This window comes from Paramormyrops kingsleyae, chromosome 10 (genome assembly GCF_048594095.1).
Source record: "Paramormyrops kingsleyae isolate MSU_618 chromosome 10, PKINGS_0.4, whole genome shotgun sequence".
NCBI lineage: Eukaryota > Metazoa > Chordata > Actinopteri > Osteoglossiformes > Mormyridae > Paramormyrops > Paramormyrops kingsleyae.
Genome location: NC_132806.1, coordinates 15,499,200 through 15,517,974, shown reverse-complemented (window position 1 = coordinate 15,517,974; position 18,775 = coordinate 15,499,200). Strand labels below are relative to the sequence as shown.

The 18,775-nt window shown below is 43.0% G+C and overlaps 3 protein-coding genes across 4 annotated transcripts; all 3 read right to left on the bottom strand.

Moving 5' to 3' along the window:
* Nucleotides 1-505: 505 nt before the first annotated feature.
* fis1 (fission, mitochondrial 1) lies at nucleotides 506-5,529 on the bottom strand. The gene is made up of 5 exons (XM_023832461.2): nucleotides 5,348-5,529; nucleotides 4,625-4,757; nucleotides 4,355-4,431; nucleotides 3,701-3,806; nucleotides 506-2,149 (listed from the first exon to the last, which is right to left on the bottom strand). The coding sequence occupies exons 1-5, from the start codon at nucleotides 5,390-5,392 to the stop codon at nucleotides 2,052-2,054; spliced, it is 459 nt and encodes a 152-aa protein (XP_023688229.1). The 5' UTR covers nucleotides 5,393-5,529; the 3' UTR covers nucleotides 506-2,051.
* A 16-nt stretch (nucleotides 5,530-5,545) lies between these two features.
* On the bottom strand, nucleotides 5,546-12,624 carry LOC111854478 (cytidine deaminase). 2 transcript variants are annotated; one of them, XM_023832457.2, is made up of 5 exons: nucleotides 12,449-12,624; nucleotides 7,492-7,628; nucleotides 7,266-7,377; nucleotides 6,259-6,316; nucleotides 5,546-5,996 (listed from the first exon to the last, which is right to left on the bottom strand). In XM_023832457.2, exons 1-5 carry the CDS (start codon nucleotides 12,487-12,489, stop codon nucleotides 5,886-5,888), a joined length of 459 nt encoding a protein of 152 aa, XP_023688225.1. In that variant the 5' UTR covers nucleotides 12,490-12,624; the 3' UTR covers nucleotides 5,546-5,885. The 2 variants fall into 2 exon arrangements, with proteins under 2 accessions (XP_023688225.1, XP_023688226.1); XM_023832458.2 differs by lacking the exon at nucleotides 12,449-12,624 and adding an exon at nucleotides 8,170-9,948 and having other exon boundaries at nucleotides 7,492-7,623.
* A 226-nt stretch (nucleotides 12,625-12,850) lies between these two features.
* On the bottom strand, nucleotides 12,851-18,760 carry LOC140577525 (transmembrane protein 272-like). Its single transcript, XM_023832456.2, has 4 exons — nucleotides 14,253-18,760; nucleotides 14,120-14,170; nucleotides 13,815-14,015; nucleotides 12,851-13,614 (listed from the first exon to the last, which is right to left on the bottom strand). The coding sequence occupies exons 1-4, from the start codon at nucleotides 14,383-14,385 to the stop codon at nucleotides 13,439-13,441; spliced, it is 561 nt and encodes a 186-aa protein (XP_023688224.1). The 5' UTR covers nucleotides 14,386-18,760; the 3' UTR covers nucleotides 12,851-13,438.
* Nucleotides 18,761-18,775: the final 15 nt, after the last annotated feature.

Genomic DNA, 18,775 nt, shown 5'->3' with positions numbered 1-18,775 from the left:
ATTGAAAGATGTCTTGATGTGTGTGATCTGTTAACACTTGCTCAGGCTTATCCAGACAAGATTTATCAAAATTCAAGCCCCATGGCTCTAATAAATAAGGTTTGTGTTCTTCCTTTAGAATAATCAGGTAATTAAAAATTTTAAACTATACTCTTCATGCTACAGTATTATGCACAAATATTGACATTTTCCACTGAGATCAATAAACGATCAATAAAATCTTGTGTTAAGGTTTTAAGGAGGAAGAAACCTTAAAAACATAAACAAAGGCCGAATTATGTGGATTCCTGTTCAAATGTTTTGATGTCAATTTGTAACGTTTTACAATCTTCAATGTGTTTGTGAAGCAGACAAAGTCTAAATGCAATTTGCAAAGCAAGAATTTTGAGAAATGTGCTTACCTCGTCTCACCTTTGCTATTCAATAAAAACTTAAAAGAAAAACTAAGTTTAAACATTGATAGGAAACAAACGCCATTTCTGGGCGTGACACAGATGGCCAGACATTTAGAACTCAATATATAACTTTTATTTGTAGCACAGAACCACAAGACAATGCATAACACAGGTGGCAGGCTAGCGTTATAAACCGCATAACAGCATCAGGATAACAGGGTACAATTAAAGCTACCAGCTCATCTTACACCTGAGGTGTCTTCTGTGAGTTTTAGCCTTGCTTGATGTATTGTTTATATTGAACAGCCCCATTTATGCCACTTTGCCCCTGCTGTGTCCTCTGTGAAGGCAAGGTCTGTCTGTTCAACATCGTGCTCCCAAAGCATCCTGCCCTTTGAGTCCCAAAACAGGCTAGACTATGTGTACACTGGTAATCACTTAAATTGATAAAGGGGGGGGGGGGGGGTTGAAGTCTCATTTCTCCTATCATACTACACAATGTTTTGTGGATGGAATACATTACATTTGTCCCAATGGTTGAGCATTGAATCACACACTGAATAACAGCAAAAGTAAATAAAACAAAAGTCAATCAGCCACAAAATTCAAACCAAACTATTTTCCTGGTGAAGTACAGTTTTACTTACAAAACTAGAACATGTCCTTCTCAGGGTAGAAAAAATACCTTAACTTAATTCCCTTTTCATTTTGTGTCAAATGATCACTGTTGTAAAATTATGCATAAATCAAAATTAGAATTTTTTTTTTTAATCAAAAACAATAAAAGTAGCCTTTAACTTTTGTGAAACATACGGAAGTGTTTTGTATATATTTGCTATATATTGTGTATAGTAGGAAAAAAACACCAGATATATACAGATGTTAAGAATTATTACAAATGAGGCATATCATAAGTATACATTATATATAGATATTAACAGCTTCTAATAGACATATGGAGCATCACTGTTATTATACCAGTGATGTTGGCCAAAACATCCTGAAATGCAATTATTAATTCAAAAGAATTAAACTTATATACCATAAGTTGTATACAAGTCTAATTTTCATAGCTGATGTAACTATGATCAGCCTGAATATCAGGGACAAACAAATCTCAGAAGTTGTTTTATACAGTTTCGTTCAGATGAGCTACCAGGCGAGTTTGTTTGCATTAATAAATATCAAGATAAAACCAAAGTCATGGCACAATGGAATCTGCTCCTTTCTCATGAATAAATCTAATTATATTTACTGTCAGTATTTACTGTCAAACATTTAAATTATATAGCGAGAGTGTTACACACTTGTTAAAGTATCACCAGTAATTTCTGGTTACCTATAAACTATTCACTCACCGAAATTCCTCCTAATCTCTACATAATACTGTATAAAATTCTAGTGTTCCAAGTTACAGCAGTAATAGGCTTGTTTGAACACCACATAAAGAAGAAAAAGTCATTTAACAAACTTGGAGGAGTTACTTGTTGTAAGAGGTCAAAAAAAAAAAAAAAAGGTCATTCACGTGAAAGATGTTATCTACTATAAAAGCGTCGGTTATATGGTCAATTAATTTCAAATACGAAATCAAACTCACGCCTGGCAGGAATTATGCTTCTGATGGGAAGGACAAAGAGTGCAGGACATGTCCCGTCTTTAGGATTTGGATTTTGCAACAGCCAAACCAATAAGGCCTGCCAATCCAGCCACTCCGAGACCGATCCCGCCCACAATCGCCATGCCAACGAGACCGTCTGAATGGATCAAAGAGAGAGGTAACATAATATTCATTAATCACCCATTTATGTCACCGTTTGGATTTTGTTGTTTCTCTCACACATTAAGTGACAAAAAAAAGCACAACCCCCCACCCTCAAAAATTGTCCCTTAAATCTACCCATTTCACTCTAAGGGCTGGTTTATTCTCGCTGCTTGCAACGCGTTTGCATGCACATCATGACTGCCATGTGAGTTGACTTCTCCTGTCTTTTGTGCACCCATGTGAGCAATTATCGCTACACGTGGTGCAGTTCCACCAAAAATCTTCGGGGCAGTATGGTCACATTTTGTCCCAGGACTATGCGTTTATATACAATACAGTTAGTATCAAAGTAGCATGTTTTTTTTTTTTTTTTAAAGAATAAGTGAATAAGTATTCAAAACATAAAATATTTTCAATGGCAAAAGAAAAAATATCCCAAACACTATTGTGAGCCTTTGTGTACAGTGTCTTCAAAATTTAATGCCATTTTAAGTTTCTTCTGTTTCGTGTGTACAAAGTACAGTGAAATTCTTTCTTGAATGCCTTCACAGAATACAGACAATTAACAACATTGTACTGCAATGTTGCAGTACAAAAAATGCTAAGTAGGACTGGGTGATGCGTAAAATTAATACTGACATTGCAAGTTATGCACATGCAATTCTTACATCGCAGCTGGATTGAGATCAAGCTTTTGCATACCGTCATACTGCAGGACAGTATGCAGCGGTATAAGGTATTTTCATAAACAATGTCATTTTCCAATGCAGTTCCAGTATTTAGAATTGGTAATAAAATAACAGAGGGTTTACGTTTCTCTAGAACATTTACATTCTATTATAGGAAACAAAACATGCAAGATTAGCAATTTTAATGATCATCCTTTTCATGATTATCTAGTATATGTTTAAAATTAAAGTTTACCGCGTCTACTTTTGCATGAGCTCTGTATATGTTCCCTGAGCCATAATCATTTTTATCCTTGCTGTTTAAATCAGTCAGACATGTTTGTGAGAAATTAATTTATTGCAAACTCTTTTTTGCTTTACAAATATTGCAATATTTATTGTATAAAAATATTTTTTTTCGTACATTGTGCAGCCGTGATATTGAGTATGAAATACTAATGACTACGAGAAATCTAACAACATATAATGCAACATTCAGCATGAGCTGGTAAAGCGATGTATGGAAGAGCAGCAATATGAAGTGCTGCAGTGGGTATGATAGAGCAATACTGCTGCAGCATTACATAATCAGCAACTTGCTGTGGAGGCAGCAAGTATAAAACATTTCATGCCACAACCTCATACAAACAAGACCGGAAACGAACGAGCCGACCAAGATGGTTTTCTCGCACTGCCCCCTGGTGGACATAATATTTAATCCTCCAGATTGACGGAAACTACTTGCAAGGATGAGCACCAACGCCGCTTGCGTAGCAACAGTACGCATAAGCGCATGCCTTGCAAGCGTGGAGTACAAACCGGCACCATTCAGAGTGAAACAGGTGTCTCCCTAACACAGCCATGCTGATACTCACCTTTCTTCATGGCTCTGTCTATGAGTTTCTCCAGCTCCAGCGCCTGCTTGTTGCCTGGTTCCTGCCGCAGTAGCATCCGGACGAACTTCAGGCCTTTCTCGTACTCCTGTGAGTGCCAGCGACAGAGGAGAATTCCCGAGTGAGTGGCGTGACACGAGCAGCAAGAAAATGCAAGTTTGCAACACTGGATCAGAACTAATTCTTCTAAATTCAGACTAAGACCCAAGCCCTGTAACCTGATTCTCATTTTTATCAGCAAAAATCCATGACCAGCTATAATATGTCTAATAAAATTTAGGTGCAAAGAAAATAAGCAGTAATTATTACACTTGCACGCCTTAGTGTTTTCTTACGATATGGATACAGAACCGCTGAAAAAAACTAATGACTGAAGTACACACAGCACTCAAACAGTACATATAAATATTCAATATCGTTGCTGTGGAAACAACAATGACAATAAAGCATCTCAATCATATATTAAAAATATCCTTTTAAAGTACCATGGCCTCATGTTTATCCCCTTTACTCAATAGTATCACTGGATGTTTACTAAGAATTCAAGTACAATAGAGTCCTTCCTGGAATTTAAAACCGTGATGTGTTTGCCACAGCTCAATCATGGGTGTCAACACAGCGACACGATTACGTCACCTTCAGTCTGTAGTTTGCAACTGCAAGGTAGAACAGGTAGTCTCTCTGATCATCCTTTGTGCCCTTCTGAACCAGGTCTATAAGAAAGTTAGCAAAATTAAAAAGAAACGCACTGCAATAAGACTGTCAGCAAAATATTGCGACGGGTCACTTATTTTTGACGTATTCATGTTTAGCCAGTACACAGAGCAATGGTGACCCTTCTCCCGAAAAACATGGTATCAGATTGGCCAGGCGTGGCAAAGCATTTTCCACACCTCGGCTCCTTACCTTCTAGCAACTCTACCCCTTTCTTTATATCATCAGTGTACTTGCTCCGAATCAGACACCAGGCGTACTCGAACTTGGTCTCTTTAGACACGTTTCCCTTGGCCAGCTCCGCATTGTATTTTTTTTCGAATTTCTGAAACAGGGACAGCAAACCGATCTAATGCGCACATTTAAAACTTTTACTCATGTATTATTAATATTGAATATCGACAGGGATACCCGAAATCATCCGAATACGCTTTTTGTTGTTGGTTAAAATCATTAAATAGCTAGATTTGTCAAGGGCTATGACCGATGACACAAAGGGGTATGACATTTAGATTCATTATACTATTTTACTAAACAGAATAAGCTGTATATTTACATTCAATGTCGGGCACATTTAGCTAGGTACGAGTGACGTCTAACAGAGAACAAAACTAAGCAACCCCTTCTGCAGCCTCTTTTAGTCACAAACTTATTCATTGAAACTGGATGGCTGTCAGCGACCCGCTTGCAATCTTTATCGTGTTGTAAGTGATGCTGCTTCACTACGAGAGACAATCATGTGACGGCCCAACCCGCCGAAAGCTGTTTACTCGCTGGCGATCGATGTGTTCGTAACGTAAAAACAAGACATCTAAACCAGGAGAGCTCCCAGTTCCTGCGTATTTCACAACTCATCGGCATGTTTCCTACTGACGCTTAACTTTAAACATCATTAGATGAACAGAAGGCATTTACCAGAAGGTCTTCGGGGGCGACAACTTCACTCACTACCGCTTCCATGTTGCCGGAAATAGATGCCGATGTCACAATACCGGAAATGACAGCTTTTCCCGGCTTCGCTCTATGCTGCCTTTAGGGATCCGTCACCTTTTAGTACCGCATACCAGTCAGTTTAAATATGCTCTCAAAACCTAAACCATGAAGACGAACATCTTTCAGATAACTAATTTATTCTTTTTATCTTGTTTAATCCACCAAAAGTTACAAATTCATTGTGATGTCTTGACTTATTTTAACATACATAAACTAGTTTGTAATATGAAATATTAAAAAGCAATAAACTAAAACGGAAATAAAACCATACTAACTAAAATCTTTCCACTAAAACAACGTGTGTTTTTTTTTACATACATATTAATTTTGAAATAAGAATTACATGATCGACCTGCCCGTTTACAATAATAAAAAAAAAAAGCCTCAGAATTGCAAATAAGTGTTGGAACAAGTAACTGTTAATATCAGACTCTTCTGGAACTGTATTTGGGTCTGGCAGTTAATCCTTAAGGTGAGCAGGAGTGAAGGCCAGTGGTAGCAATTCCTGAAGGGTGGTTTTCTGGTAAGATCCATCTGGTTTAATTAAATAGACATCCCAGTGTGATCCAAACTAAGAGAGAAACACACAGATTAAACTAGGCAGGGGGGCTAGGAAGAAGTAATATTGGCAAATTGCACATTCCAAAACATATGCTCACTCAAAGACATGGAAACTCCAGCCTTGGAATCTGATATTCAATACAAAGCATTTGTGTCTCATGCAGCCAAAAGGTGGTGGTGGTTTGTTAGTCATAAAATTATATCTTGTCAGTAGACATGTAAACACCTTGAGTTGTAACCATGGCAGGTACCAGCGCAAACACCATACTCACTTCCATCAACACTTGCCGACAAGCTCCGCAGGGGCCGACAAACTGGTCTTTGATATCGCTAAAGAACACACACACCACAATGAGTTCAGACATGTGTGTGCTGTCCCTATTATACTCTATTATAAGGGTTTCAAAACTGCACATTAAGTTGAAAGCTGTATAATTACTTTGCCTCTTAGGTTTTATACAAAGGCCAGACAGCTGATTTCTCAGTACTTACTTTAGGGCCATGATGTAAATATGAAACATATATGTTGTTAAATCTCTGGTAAAGGCAAGTCTTATATCAAAGTAGTAATACTGATTTGAAACACACAAAAAATGATAAAAAAAAATCTACTTAATTGCAGTGCACTGACAGTTCAGAGAAATACTTTAAAGCCCTGTTTCCCCATCCGGTCCTCGGGGACCCACAGCTGGTCCACGTTTTTGCTCCCTCCGAGCCCCCTGCCAGACAGTCCACATTTTTATTTGGAGGGGAAAAAACTGTCCGTGGGTCCCTGAGGACGGCACTGGTAAACGCTGATTTAAAGCTCATGGAGATCCAGCAAATGCTATGAAAACAGATAATACCTACCAGGAACAGCAGAGGGAGCTGTTGTAGTGTAATGTAAACAATACTTATAGTATGACTAGCTGTTGAGTGTTGGCTAAACTATTGAATGTAAATGAGAAGTAGTATTTCTTGCTTCCTTTATGGAAAAGTCACTTGCAGCTTGCCTTGTAAACCTCCCATGACCATAACATCCACATCAGAATCGCACACAACCTCTTACATGTTTAGTGTCAATCACCCACTTTTTACTCCATAGACTTCACTATACAAGAAAATGCAATTAGAGTTATACACCATTCAGTAAAGTGTCCCTGTATCCCTTCAGAAGTGTCCTGGTATTCCCTGATAGAAATACAGAGTCACCCCTGGATCTTCAGACAGTCTTCAGCATCATGTTTTGGTTTTGGCAGTGAAAGGTTTACCACCTCATTTACTAAGCAGGATTCCTCACCATGTGACCGCGATGGCAGAGAATTTCCTGTGTCCCTCTGTCACAGCCTTCTGAACTGCTGTCCTCTCAGCGCACACTGTCAGTCCGTAAGATGCATTTTCCACGTTGCAGCCTGAAGCAAACACACTTCGTCTGTGGCGTAAAAGATAATCAACAGAAGGGCCTGACCAAAATTACTCAGTTAAAATCCCGCGGTTGGTCTTTACAGCCATCTGCTAAATCTTACCTGTGATTATAGCGCCCCCTACGGTTAATATTGCAGCACCTACAGGAAAGCGGCTGTAGGGACAGTAGGCCAGGTCACGAACCTGCAGGCATTTTGAGATGAGTTCTTTGAGTAGCGGAGAATCTGTATGCGCTGCACTGGCGTGGAGAGTCACGGACAATGAAAATAAAATGAAAAACAAAAAAAGCTAAGTATCATTCAACGTGTTTAACCAGAAAATTAGTACAATATTTAGTGTCTTTTTTACGTTTAAGCACTTAGAAATCAGCCGCATGTGTGACCGCGCAGGTCCCTCCGGGATTAAGGCCACATCCTTTATTCGGCTTTTTTACCGAAACCTTAAAATTAAAATCTGGAGACAGAAGAAATCTGTACTACATTACAGTTGGTATATTATTTTAAGACTGGAAGATTTCCTGGTTTCATCCATATTTCCATTAGGATATGCTGTTAAAAATATTATTACCGGTCGTTGTATTTTTCCTGAAATGCACAGTTAATATGGACATAAAAGAATCTTTAAAAAAAATCAAACAAAAACAAGCATAGGTATCTGTTGACTGCCCAAGTAACCCAACAAAATAAAACAGTTTATATATCATTGACGTGCATAAAGCACCTAAAGACTTGCTAAGCTGAATTAGATAAATGAAATGGTCTGTATATCGGTTTACTTGCCCGTCATTTTCGATGGAAGCTGGTACAAACCAAGGACTATTTTGCATGACCAGTTGCACCAACTCGCATTTTGACCTTATCTAGTTAATTATGAACCAAAGTGTTTCTGTATGCTTTGGCAGGTAGTTTGGTTTTTCACAGAAAAACTCTACTGTGAAGCAATTCTTTAAATACAGCCATGCTGCCTTTTAACTAGGCAAGAGAAAAGCCAGTTCTGCTCTGAAGCAATGAACTAATAAGTAATCTGGTGTGGGTCAAGCCCCGTATGTTCATGAATGATCTTTAGTTGTCTTTGAATGAGATTTTAAATGAACAAATGTAGGTTGCTCACCAGGGGCGCAGTAAAGGGGGGAAATTTAAGACAATTCTGAGGGCCGCTGACTGACAGGGGCCCTAAATCTTTTCAAACATAATTGGATTGATCTGGATTGGGGGCCCACAATCCCTAGCAGCGGCCCTGTCGTTCACTACAGTGATTTTTTCCCTTATGTTTATTCAAATAATTGTTCAACATTTCGTGTTTAATCAGTTTAGACAGCCTCTATGCTCCTAAACTTGATTATGCTTTTCATAACCATAGTTTTCCTACAGCATATATTGATTAGCACCTGACGGACAATGGAAACACAAGAAGAGCTGACATGATATTTGAAGCACATTAATATACAGTGGTACCTCGGTATACGTCCTCAGTCCGTATCAGATCCTTGGACTTATACCAAACAGGACGTATACCAAACAAATTTTTCCCATAAGAAATAAAGGGAAAATGATTAATCCACCCCTCCTGGAGCCGACACCTTATCGTGGTGGAGGGGTTTGCGTGTTCCAGTGATCCCAGGAGCTAAGTTGCCCGGGGCTTTATGCCCCTGGTAGGGTCACCCAAGGCAAACAGGTCCGGGGTGAGGAACCAGACAAAGTTCGGCTCAAAAGACCCCATATGATGAAAAAGATTTTGGAAACACGTTTTCCCTTGCCCGGACGCGGGTCACCGGGGCCCCCCCCTGGAGCCAGGCCTGGGGTTGGGGCTCGATGGCGAGCGCCTGGTGGCCAGGCCTATACCCATGGGGCCTGGTCGGGCACAGCCCGAACAAGGCACGTGGGTCCCCCTTCCAATGGGCTCACCACCCGTAGGAGGGGCCATAGGGGTCGGGTGCATTGTGAGCTGGGCAGTGGCCAAAGGCGGGGACCTTGGCGGTCCGATCCTCGGCTGCAGAAGCTAGCTCTTGGGACATGGAATGTCACCTCTCTGATGGGGAAGGAGCCTGAGCTGGTGCGCGAGGTTGTGAAATTCCGGCTAGATATAGTCGGGCTCACCTCGACGCACGGCTTGGGCTCTGGAACCAGTCTCCTTGAAGGGGGTTGGACCCTTTTCCACTCTGGAGTTGCCTGCGGGGAGAGGCGCCGAGCGGGGGTGGGCATACTTATTGCCCCCTGGCTGGGCGCCTGTACATTGGGGTTTACCGCGGTGGACAAGAGGGTAGCCTCCCTTCGCCTTCGGGTGGGGGGACGGGTTCTGACTGTTGTTTGCGCTTATGCGCCGAGCGGCAGTTCAGAGTACCCACCCTTTTTAGAGTCTCTGGAAGGGGTGTTGGAGAGCATTCCTTCTGGGGACTCTCTTGTTCTGCTAGGGGACTTCAATGCTCACGTGGGCAATGACAGTGAGACCTGGAGTGGCGTGATTGGGAGGAACGGCCCCCCCGATCTGAACCCGAGTGGTGTTCTGTTGTTGGACTTCTGTGCTCGCCACGGATTGTCCATAATGAACACCATGTTCAGGCATAAGGGTGTTCATATGTGCACTTGGCACCGGGACACCCTAGGCCGCAGTTCGATGATCGGACTTGCGGCCGCATGTCTTGGACACTCGGGTGAAGAGAGGGGCGGAGCTGTCAACTGATCACTACCTGGTGATGGGTTGGCTCCGCTGGTGGGGGAGGAAGCCGGCCAGGCCTGGCAGGCCCAAGCGTATAGTGAGGGTCTGCTGGGAACGTCTGGCTGAATCCCCTGTCAGGAGGAGTTTCAACTTCTACCTCCGGCAGAACTTTTCCCATGTCCCGGGGGAGGCGGGGGACATTGAGTCCGAATGGGCCATGTTCCGTGCCTCCATTGTGGAGGCGGCTGACCGGAGCTGTGGCCGTAAGGTAGTCGGTGCCTGTCGCGGCGGCAATCCGCGAACCCGCTGGTGGACACCAGTGGTGAGGGATGCCGTCAAGCTGAAGGAGTCCTATCGGGCCTATTTAGCCTGTGGGACTCCAGAGGCAGCTGACGGGTACCGGCAGGCCAAGCGGGATGCGGCTTCGGCGGTCGCTGAGGCAAAAACTCGGGTTTGGGAGGAGTTTGGTGAGGCCATGGAAAACGACTTCCGGACGGCTTCGAGGCGATTCTGGTCCACCATCCGGCGGCTCCGGGTGGGAAAGCGGTGCAACATCAACACTGTTTATGGTGGGGATGGGGTGCTGCTGACCTCAACCCGGGACGTTTTGGGTCGGTGGAAGGAATACTTTGAAGACCTCCTCAATCCCACCGACACGCCTTCCGATGTGGAAGCAGAGTATGGGGACTTGGGTGTGGACTCCCCTATCTCGGGGGCGGAGGTCGCTGAGGTGGTTAAAAAGCTCCTCGGTGGCCGAGCCCCGGGGGTGGATGAGATCCGCCCAGAGTTCCTGAAGGCTCTGGATGCTGTAGGGCAGTCTTGGTTGACACGCATCTGCAGCATCGCGTGGACATCGGGGGCAGTGCCTCTGGACTGGCAGACCGGGGTGGTGGTCCCCCTCTTCAAGAAAGGGGACCAGAGGGTGTGCTCCAACTATAGGGGGATCACACTCCTCAGCCTCCCTGGTAAGGTCTATTCGGGGGTTCTGGAGAGGAGGGTCCGCCGGATTGTCGAACCTCGGATTCAGGAGGAGCAGTGTGGTTTTCGCCCCGGCCGTGGAACAGTGGACCAGCTCTATACTCTCCGCAGGGTTCTGGAGGGTTCATGGGAGTTTGCCCAACCAGTCTACATGTGTTTTGTGGACTTGGAGAAGGCATTCGACCGTGTCCCTCGGGCAGTCCTGTGGGGGGTGCTCCGGGAGTATGGGGTGCCGGGCTTCCTTTTAAGGGCTGTTCGGTCCCTGTATGACCGGTGCCAGAGTCTGGTCCGCATGAGCGGCAATAAGTCGGACTTGTTTCCGGTGAGGGTTGGACTCCGTCAGGGCTGTCCTTTGTCACCGATTCTGTTCATAACTTTTATGGACAGAATTTCTAGGCGCAGCCAGGGCGTTGAGGGTGTCCGGTTTGGTGACCTCAGGATTAGGTCTCTGCTTTTTGCAGATGATGTGGTCCTGTTGGCTTCATCAGACCGTGACCTTCGGCTCTCGCTGGGACAGTTCGCAGCCGAGTGTGAAGCGGCTGGGATGAGAATCAGCACCTCCAAATCCGAGACCATGGTCCTCAGCCGGAAAAGGGTAGAATGCTCTCTCCGGGTCTGGGAAGGGATCCTTCCCCAAGTGGAGGAGTTTAAGTATCTTGGGGTCTTGTTCACGAGTGGGGGGACGATGGAGCGGGAGGTCGACAGGCGGATCGGTGCGGCGTCCGCAGTGATGCGGGCGCTGCATCGGTCTGTCATGGTGAAGAAGGAGCTGAGCCAAAAGGCGAAGCTCTCGATTTACCAGTCGATCTACGTTCCTACCCTCACCTATGGTCACGAGCTGTGGGTAGTGACCGAAAGAACGAGATCGCGAGTGCAAGCGGCCGAAATGAGTTTCCTCCGCAGGGTGGCTGGGCTCTCCCTTAGAGATAGGGTGAGGAGCTCGGTCATTCGGGAGGGACTCAGAGTAGAGCCGCTGCTCCTCTGCATTGAGAGGAGTCAGATGAGGTGGCTCGGGCATCTGATTAGGATGCCTCCTGGGCGCCTCCCTGGTGAGGTGTTCCGGGCATGTCCCACTGGGAGGAGGCCCCGGGGAAGACCCAGGACACGCTGGAGGGACTATGTCTCTCGGCTGGCCTGGGAACGCCTCGGGATTCCCCCAGAGGAGCTGGAGGAAGTGGCCGGGGAGAGGGAAGTCTGGGTTTCCCTGCTGAGACTGCTGCCCCCGCGACCCGATCTCGGATAAGCGGGAGAAAATGGATGGATGGATGGATGATTAATCCATCCCCATGAAAAAAAAATCCTATTGTTATTGCCATATTATATATTGATGCGGTTGTATGAAATAATTTAAACACTGCTTAATACTAAAATACATAAATACAAAAGCAATTACATGAAATAAATGAAAATTTAACCTCGCTTTACCTTGCTGAGAGGAGTTGAGTGCCTACTTCCTTAGAACTCATGGTTAATGAATTTACTAAAAATTTACGTGAAAAAACACAAAATCACGTGAAAATCCACAGAGAGTTATAACGCGGGTTGTTCGCTGAATGGTAGCAACTGGCGTACTGACGCTCGTGGGCTGTGGTGGCGTTGTCTCGAGAGAGGTACAGTAAACAAGGGCAGCGCGCGGTGTCGTGACTCATTTTGACCCATACAAGTTCTAGCACGTATAGAGTCGTATTCCAAACAAAGGTCGTATACAAAGCAAAATTTTTCGTGTCCAAACAGGACGTATACCAAGTTGGACTTATTCCATATACCGAGGTACCACTGTACCAGTTAAGGGTTGTTGTACGGAAGCAGGGGAGACCTGGTGCACTGTTGGCTTGAATGTGTGTTTATTGTTCTTTAATCAGAAAGGTTTCATGCATTGTACCAGCATTTATAAACAGAATTACTACACAATACAAAAGGGGGAGGGGGACATTTCACCTCAGTTCAAAATATATATAATTCAGGTTAATTAGATTACACATGGACACTACAGCTGAAATTAGAGTACTATGAAGAAAAGATTAAATTAGCCAGAGCTGACATTTGACATTTATTTCGCAGGCTGCTAGGCTAATAAAACTGAACAAAAAGTATATATCTAAAGTATACTGCATTTACACTTATACAGTATAGCAGATGCTTTTCCCTGAAGTGGTGTACAGGCAAGGATTGGCTGACATTATCTGTTTAAAGCTTCTCCCTCAAGGGAAACAGCAGCATGAGGTTGTGTGAATCCCGTCATCAGTCGGTCATACAGGGAAGGTATAAGCATCAGTGTTCTTCTAAAATGTAGACTGGACAGAAGTCACCAGGAGATGGAGTGGGATACGGAGGCCAGAATCCATTCTCATGCTTCCATCAAAAGGAATTATGGATAAAGTGGGTGGGATTTCACCTGCTGTGGTTTCTACCTGTCTAACACAAGGCTTTATAAAGAAAACCACAGGCACTATAAATAATCATTAAGACTGTGAAGACGTAGATGGCATTGTTGGACCAGAAGGCAAACAGATACATAGTCTTCTCACAGTAATCTGGTTTCCGAGGAGATTCATAGTTTGGTGGGAAAATACTGTATACCCAGACACTGCCTGTAAAACAATCAACACATAAATTTCATTTTTAAAACTGATGGTAAAAGAGGGTGATTGTGAGCTGATTAACAGCAGGTCTGCACCATTTTCCTTGTTTGACATCAGTTTTCAATCATTAGTGTCTGTGTCAAGGTGGATTTTCACACATCCACCCTCATAAAATACCACCCCCCCCCCCACAACTCTGCAGCTCTCACCTGTAATCAGCCAGCAGACAGCAAACAAGCACAGCAGCAAACGGCAGCCGGTGCTCAGCCACTCCGCAACTGGATTTTGGCACTGGGTGCAGAATTTGCCAAGAAAGTACTGCACCTGTAGTAATATGCCGACCACCCCAAACACCAGCAGGTAGATGGGAATGTAGGGCTGCTTGGGACAATCATTGATGTGCAAACTCCCTGAGAGGAAAGACAGTGCATCCAACAAATGAAGGTTGTTGTTAAACGGGTATCACTAGATCAGTAAGACTTACTCTTACAATCCCCGGGAACTCAATGCTCACCCAAAGCAATCATGGAAAGAGGGAGGAGGGCCGGCAAGATGTTCATATACCCTGACGGAAAAAGAAAGGTGAAAGCTTTGATGGTGCAGGTGAGAGATAGAGGACGTGTCTTCTGCAGGGAAAAGTGGAATACCTTTCCAAGACGACCCTCCAACGTAAAAAGCATTTCCGACCGGCTCCATTTTTGGAAGCAACTCTGGACCTGAAGCAGAAAGCAGCCTTATCACACAGGAGTCACAAGAAACGTCCACACGGCAAAACGTCATCTGCTTGCTCTACTGCGATCGGTCTCTGTTTTGGAGGTTGACAGTCCATCAAAGGACTTCATTAGAATCGAGTCAACAGGAGCTGCAATTGCTTATGGTATCCTTATATTTCAGATTCTAAGTAAGATTAAATGGTAAATGGACTGCATTTATATAGCGCTTTTCTACTCCTATGAGTACTCAAAGCGCTTTACAATACATGCCTCACATTCACCCATCCACACTCACATTCACACACCAGTGGCGAAGGCTGCCATGCAAGGCACCAACCTGCACACCAGGAGCAATTTGGGGTTCAGTGTCTTGCTCAAGGACACTTTGATGGGGTCAAGAAGAACCAGGGCTTGAACCTGCAACCCTCTGGTTGCCGAACGATAGCACTACCTCCCGCGCCACCATCTTCCCTAAGATTACTTACATATTCCATTATCATCACCTTCATAAAAAATAAAAGCAAAAAACTACGATGTTTAAGACTTGTGTTTTAATGCCAGTATTCACCAATAATGTTGTACATAAGCAGTTAATCTTCACACACCCAGAGCATCAAATACTTAAAACTGGATGTTAACCGACATACAGAGTAAAGAAAAAGGATCACAAATCAATAAATAGTTACTTCAACAACTATTTTAACTAATAAGTATATCTTCAAAACAGAAGCATTTTCATATCACTTTTCCTGAATTACATGCCTAGGCAAGGAATATAGTACCTTTAACTATGTGTGAGAACTCATAAGACTATCCATAGTGAATATGCTGGAAACCAAAAATAGCATATGAATAAGATTGCTTTAATTTAAGTAGAATTTGAATCCTACCATTGGTAAGCTGTTGTCGGGCTGCACCTGTGTCACTGCAGCTGAAGCGAGATCTCACTTGCCTTACCTGTTTTATGAGCAAGCTGACGTCGGGCTGATCCTGTGTCACTGCGGCTTAAGTGAGATCTCACCTGTCCAACCTGTTTGGTGAGCAGTTGCAGGAGAACGTAAGCACTTGCGTCTTCAGCTACAGCCTTTATTCTCAGTGCTGTGAAGCACCTAGTTCTTATCAAGCAGTATAGTTTCAAAACCAATCAAATCATAACCCTGACAAGCCTTCTGACCAAACATACACATTTTTGATTACTTCCACTTTCATATATATGTTACATTGGGCCATGGGTCATGGTTTGCAATGCAACTTATGGGACAAAAGGGAACTTTATTTTTGACTGAACTCAAAAGAACTAGAAAGTAAAGGGACAATGAGGGGTCTAAACAAAGACAGGCAAGTAACACAAGAACTAACTTGAACTAAGCATGAGGACTTGGAGCAGGGATCACAGCAGGTCGCAAACAGAGAAAAAGAGACCGTGGGCAGGGACATTTACACACAGATAACGAGATCTCAACAAGGGACAGGCATTGGCCATTAACCATGACTCGGAGAAGAGGGACTTAGAAATACAAGGAACACAGGAGATACAAAGACTACAGGACATAAATACAAACTCAGCACATGCAGGCACAGTTAACCAGGAACAGATGCACTAAAGGCAAAGACAAACTGCAGAACACAAACACAAACATGATTTAATGTGTGGTTTACAAAAACAGAGTTCCGGGGCAGACATGCTTAAAAATGTTCGAAGTCCCATGCCAAACTCACGGCACTATGGGACGCAAGGTTCACAGCTGCATGCTCAGCCTATTCATCCACAGGGCACCCAGGGAACAAGGGAAACTGCGAGGAATTCGACTGGGGCAAGACCTAGGAGAACACATGGAGCAGAACAGGATGACCAGCAATACCTGCTGGACAAACAGGGAACTAGGGACACAACAGAAAAAAAATGCGACGATGCAGGGACCAATCGTGAAACAAAAGTACTTGCATGTCTAATTTCACATATTTCAGTCCATATATATGAGAAAATAAACAGAGCGACTTGGTTTATCTGAAAAAATGTTTATTTACCCATAATATACTGAAAAATGCACATTTATTTGTTTACAGATTTTAAAAAAATAAAAAATCCGAAGATGTTTCTGGGATCTAAAAACTCGTCAGGTTGGAGGGGACAGTGAACATTTTTTAAAAGTGAAATTTTTAAAAGTGGGATGTGGGATGAAGCGGGATGTTCATGGGAAAATGTGGAACAATGTGGTATCAAGCCCATAATTTCAGTCTTCATATTTTTACTGAACCTCAGTCAGGAACCATTGAAATAGTACATTTTGATTATAACAGGGTATTTCGATTTGACATAGGTCTCTAAATATCAGCTGCATCCTCAAGAATGATCATCAGAGGCTGATAGGTATCTGTAGTGCATTATAGATGAGAGCTTCATAAATCATTCATAATGCATAATACACATGGCTATACTGTTATGCCATATGAATGCATTATCAATTGTTATGAATGTGTTTAGAAATGACTAAAAACATGGCCTTCAGTAAAGTTTTACCGTACTGTATTGCACACTATTGTTAAAACTCCACTTCTGCACTTTCTCAGTGCTGTACTACCTCTCTGGGTATTTGCACATTCTTCCCCAATGCATAGTCATTTTTTATTTTACTTCCTACATTGCATTGTGTTTTGTTTTTATGTGCAAGTAAAAAGTGACATGCAGAGTAACCTAATAGTCTATAAACTCGTTAAATGCTCTGCAGACACTTCCGCTCTTAAGTTTTATGTACCTTAAACGGAAGCACATCCCTGCTACCGTCACAATGACCCTCCGCGGTCAAATGTACATTTAAAAAATTCAAAATCTTTGTATGATATTATGTCATATTTCGCTGCATAAAAATTAAAACACACTGATGATCAGAAAAATTCCTGCGTATAATATATCAACAATATATCACTGTGTTTTCAGCATTGGGAGGGTGAGGGACGAATCCATTAAGCGACTAAGTCAAATCTGTCCCCTCACCTTATTTTTATTCATAACTCATATCTATTTATAGGTTATGTGCCCATGTCAGTATTGACTATATACATTTTTTTATATGCATGCAAATGAAATCATTGGCTAGACGATTTTTCCCCTTGGTCAGTAGATTACTTGAGAACCGAATTCCCCCAACAAGTTTATTTACATATCTAAGCGCAAAATCCTGGAAAAAATTTAGGTGGGACAATCACCACTGTTTTGAATATTGTGTGGAATGTGTCTCACCTGTCCCACCCATAAGTAACGCCTATGTAATACTTACAAATGATGAGGGATTATAGAGAAGGCAAGGCTTTGGAATTTCCCAGCATTCCCCTGGGCTTTGACCCTCTTTGACCTCAGAGAAAAAGGAACCAGCTCTCTATCCACCCCTGTGTCAGCCTGGGAATCCCCAAGGGACTGCGGGGAAATTCAGGCAGTGCCTGCTATTCTTCACCCCCCCCACACCCCCCGAGGGGGCTAGGTGCTGTACATTGAGAGAAATGGGAGCACTGTGGCGATTCCGGACAGCGAGAATATTAAAGTAAATGATACTACAGTCATTCATTTTCTTAGATTCACTTTCATGGACAAAAAGGAAACAAAAATATAACTATAGCAAACAGGGCGAAAATATGAAATCACCTCAACTCTGGCCGAGAAATGGCCCAGTCATTTGTATCGATGATTGTTGGGACGTGCCTTTAAAGGACTGTATAGATCTTATGAGAATTAGGTTGTGTCCACCCTGGGATGCCGGTCAGAGCACAAGGAACACACCCACGTGTACAGAAGGGGAACTTTACTGAAGGACATGCGAAGCAGATACAAACTTCGGTGGGACATCACATGGATTATGAGCAGGGAAGTGGAGTTGGACGATTGAATGTGTGGTCTGTGAGGGAACAGTACCGCAATTACAATCTCTCCACGAAAACACGCGTCCGTAAAGAATCACATTCTAATACTACATAGTTTCTTCTGGTGCTATTTTTGTAAAAATCCAACAACTTTGACATTTTTTGTGACATACCTATACATACTAAAATCCTAAACGGTAAAACAACACCACTAATACAAATGCAAGTTTCACTATATACTGCACCAACACAAATAGAATACACATATCTCCCCGTTATAGCTGCATAAATACTTAACCCTTGTAAGTTATTACTATTCAGTGTACTTAACAGTTTATATAATAACGGACTCGCGATTGCACTTTAAACAAATGCAAATACCCGTCAATAAACACCGCTCGATAATTACAATAAACTTAACAGGTACTCAAACAGACAACTAAATTACAGCAATACAAATACATATTTAAATGTAGGACGTTATACTCACATCTGGACATTAACGCACACGGACTAACTTCCGCAAAACATTCAAACTCCCCGATGTGCATTCAAAAAAAGGTTCGTGCGGCTACAAAACTGTCAGCCTTTCGTACAGCCGC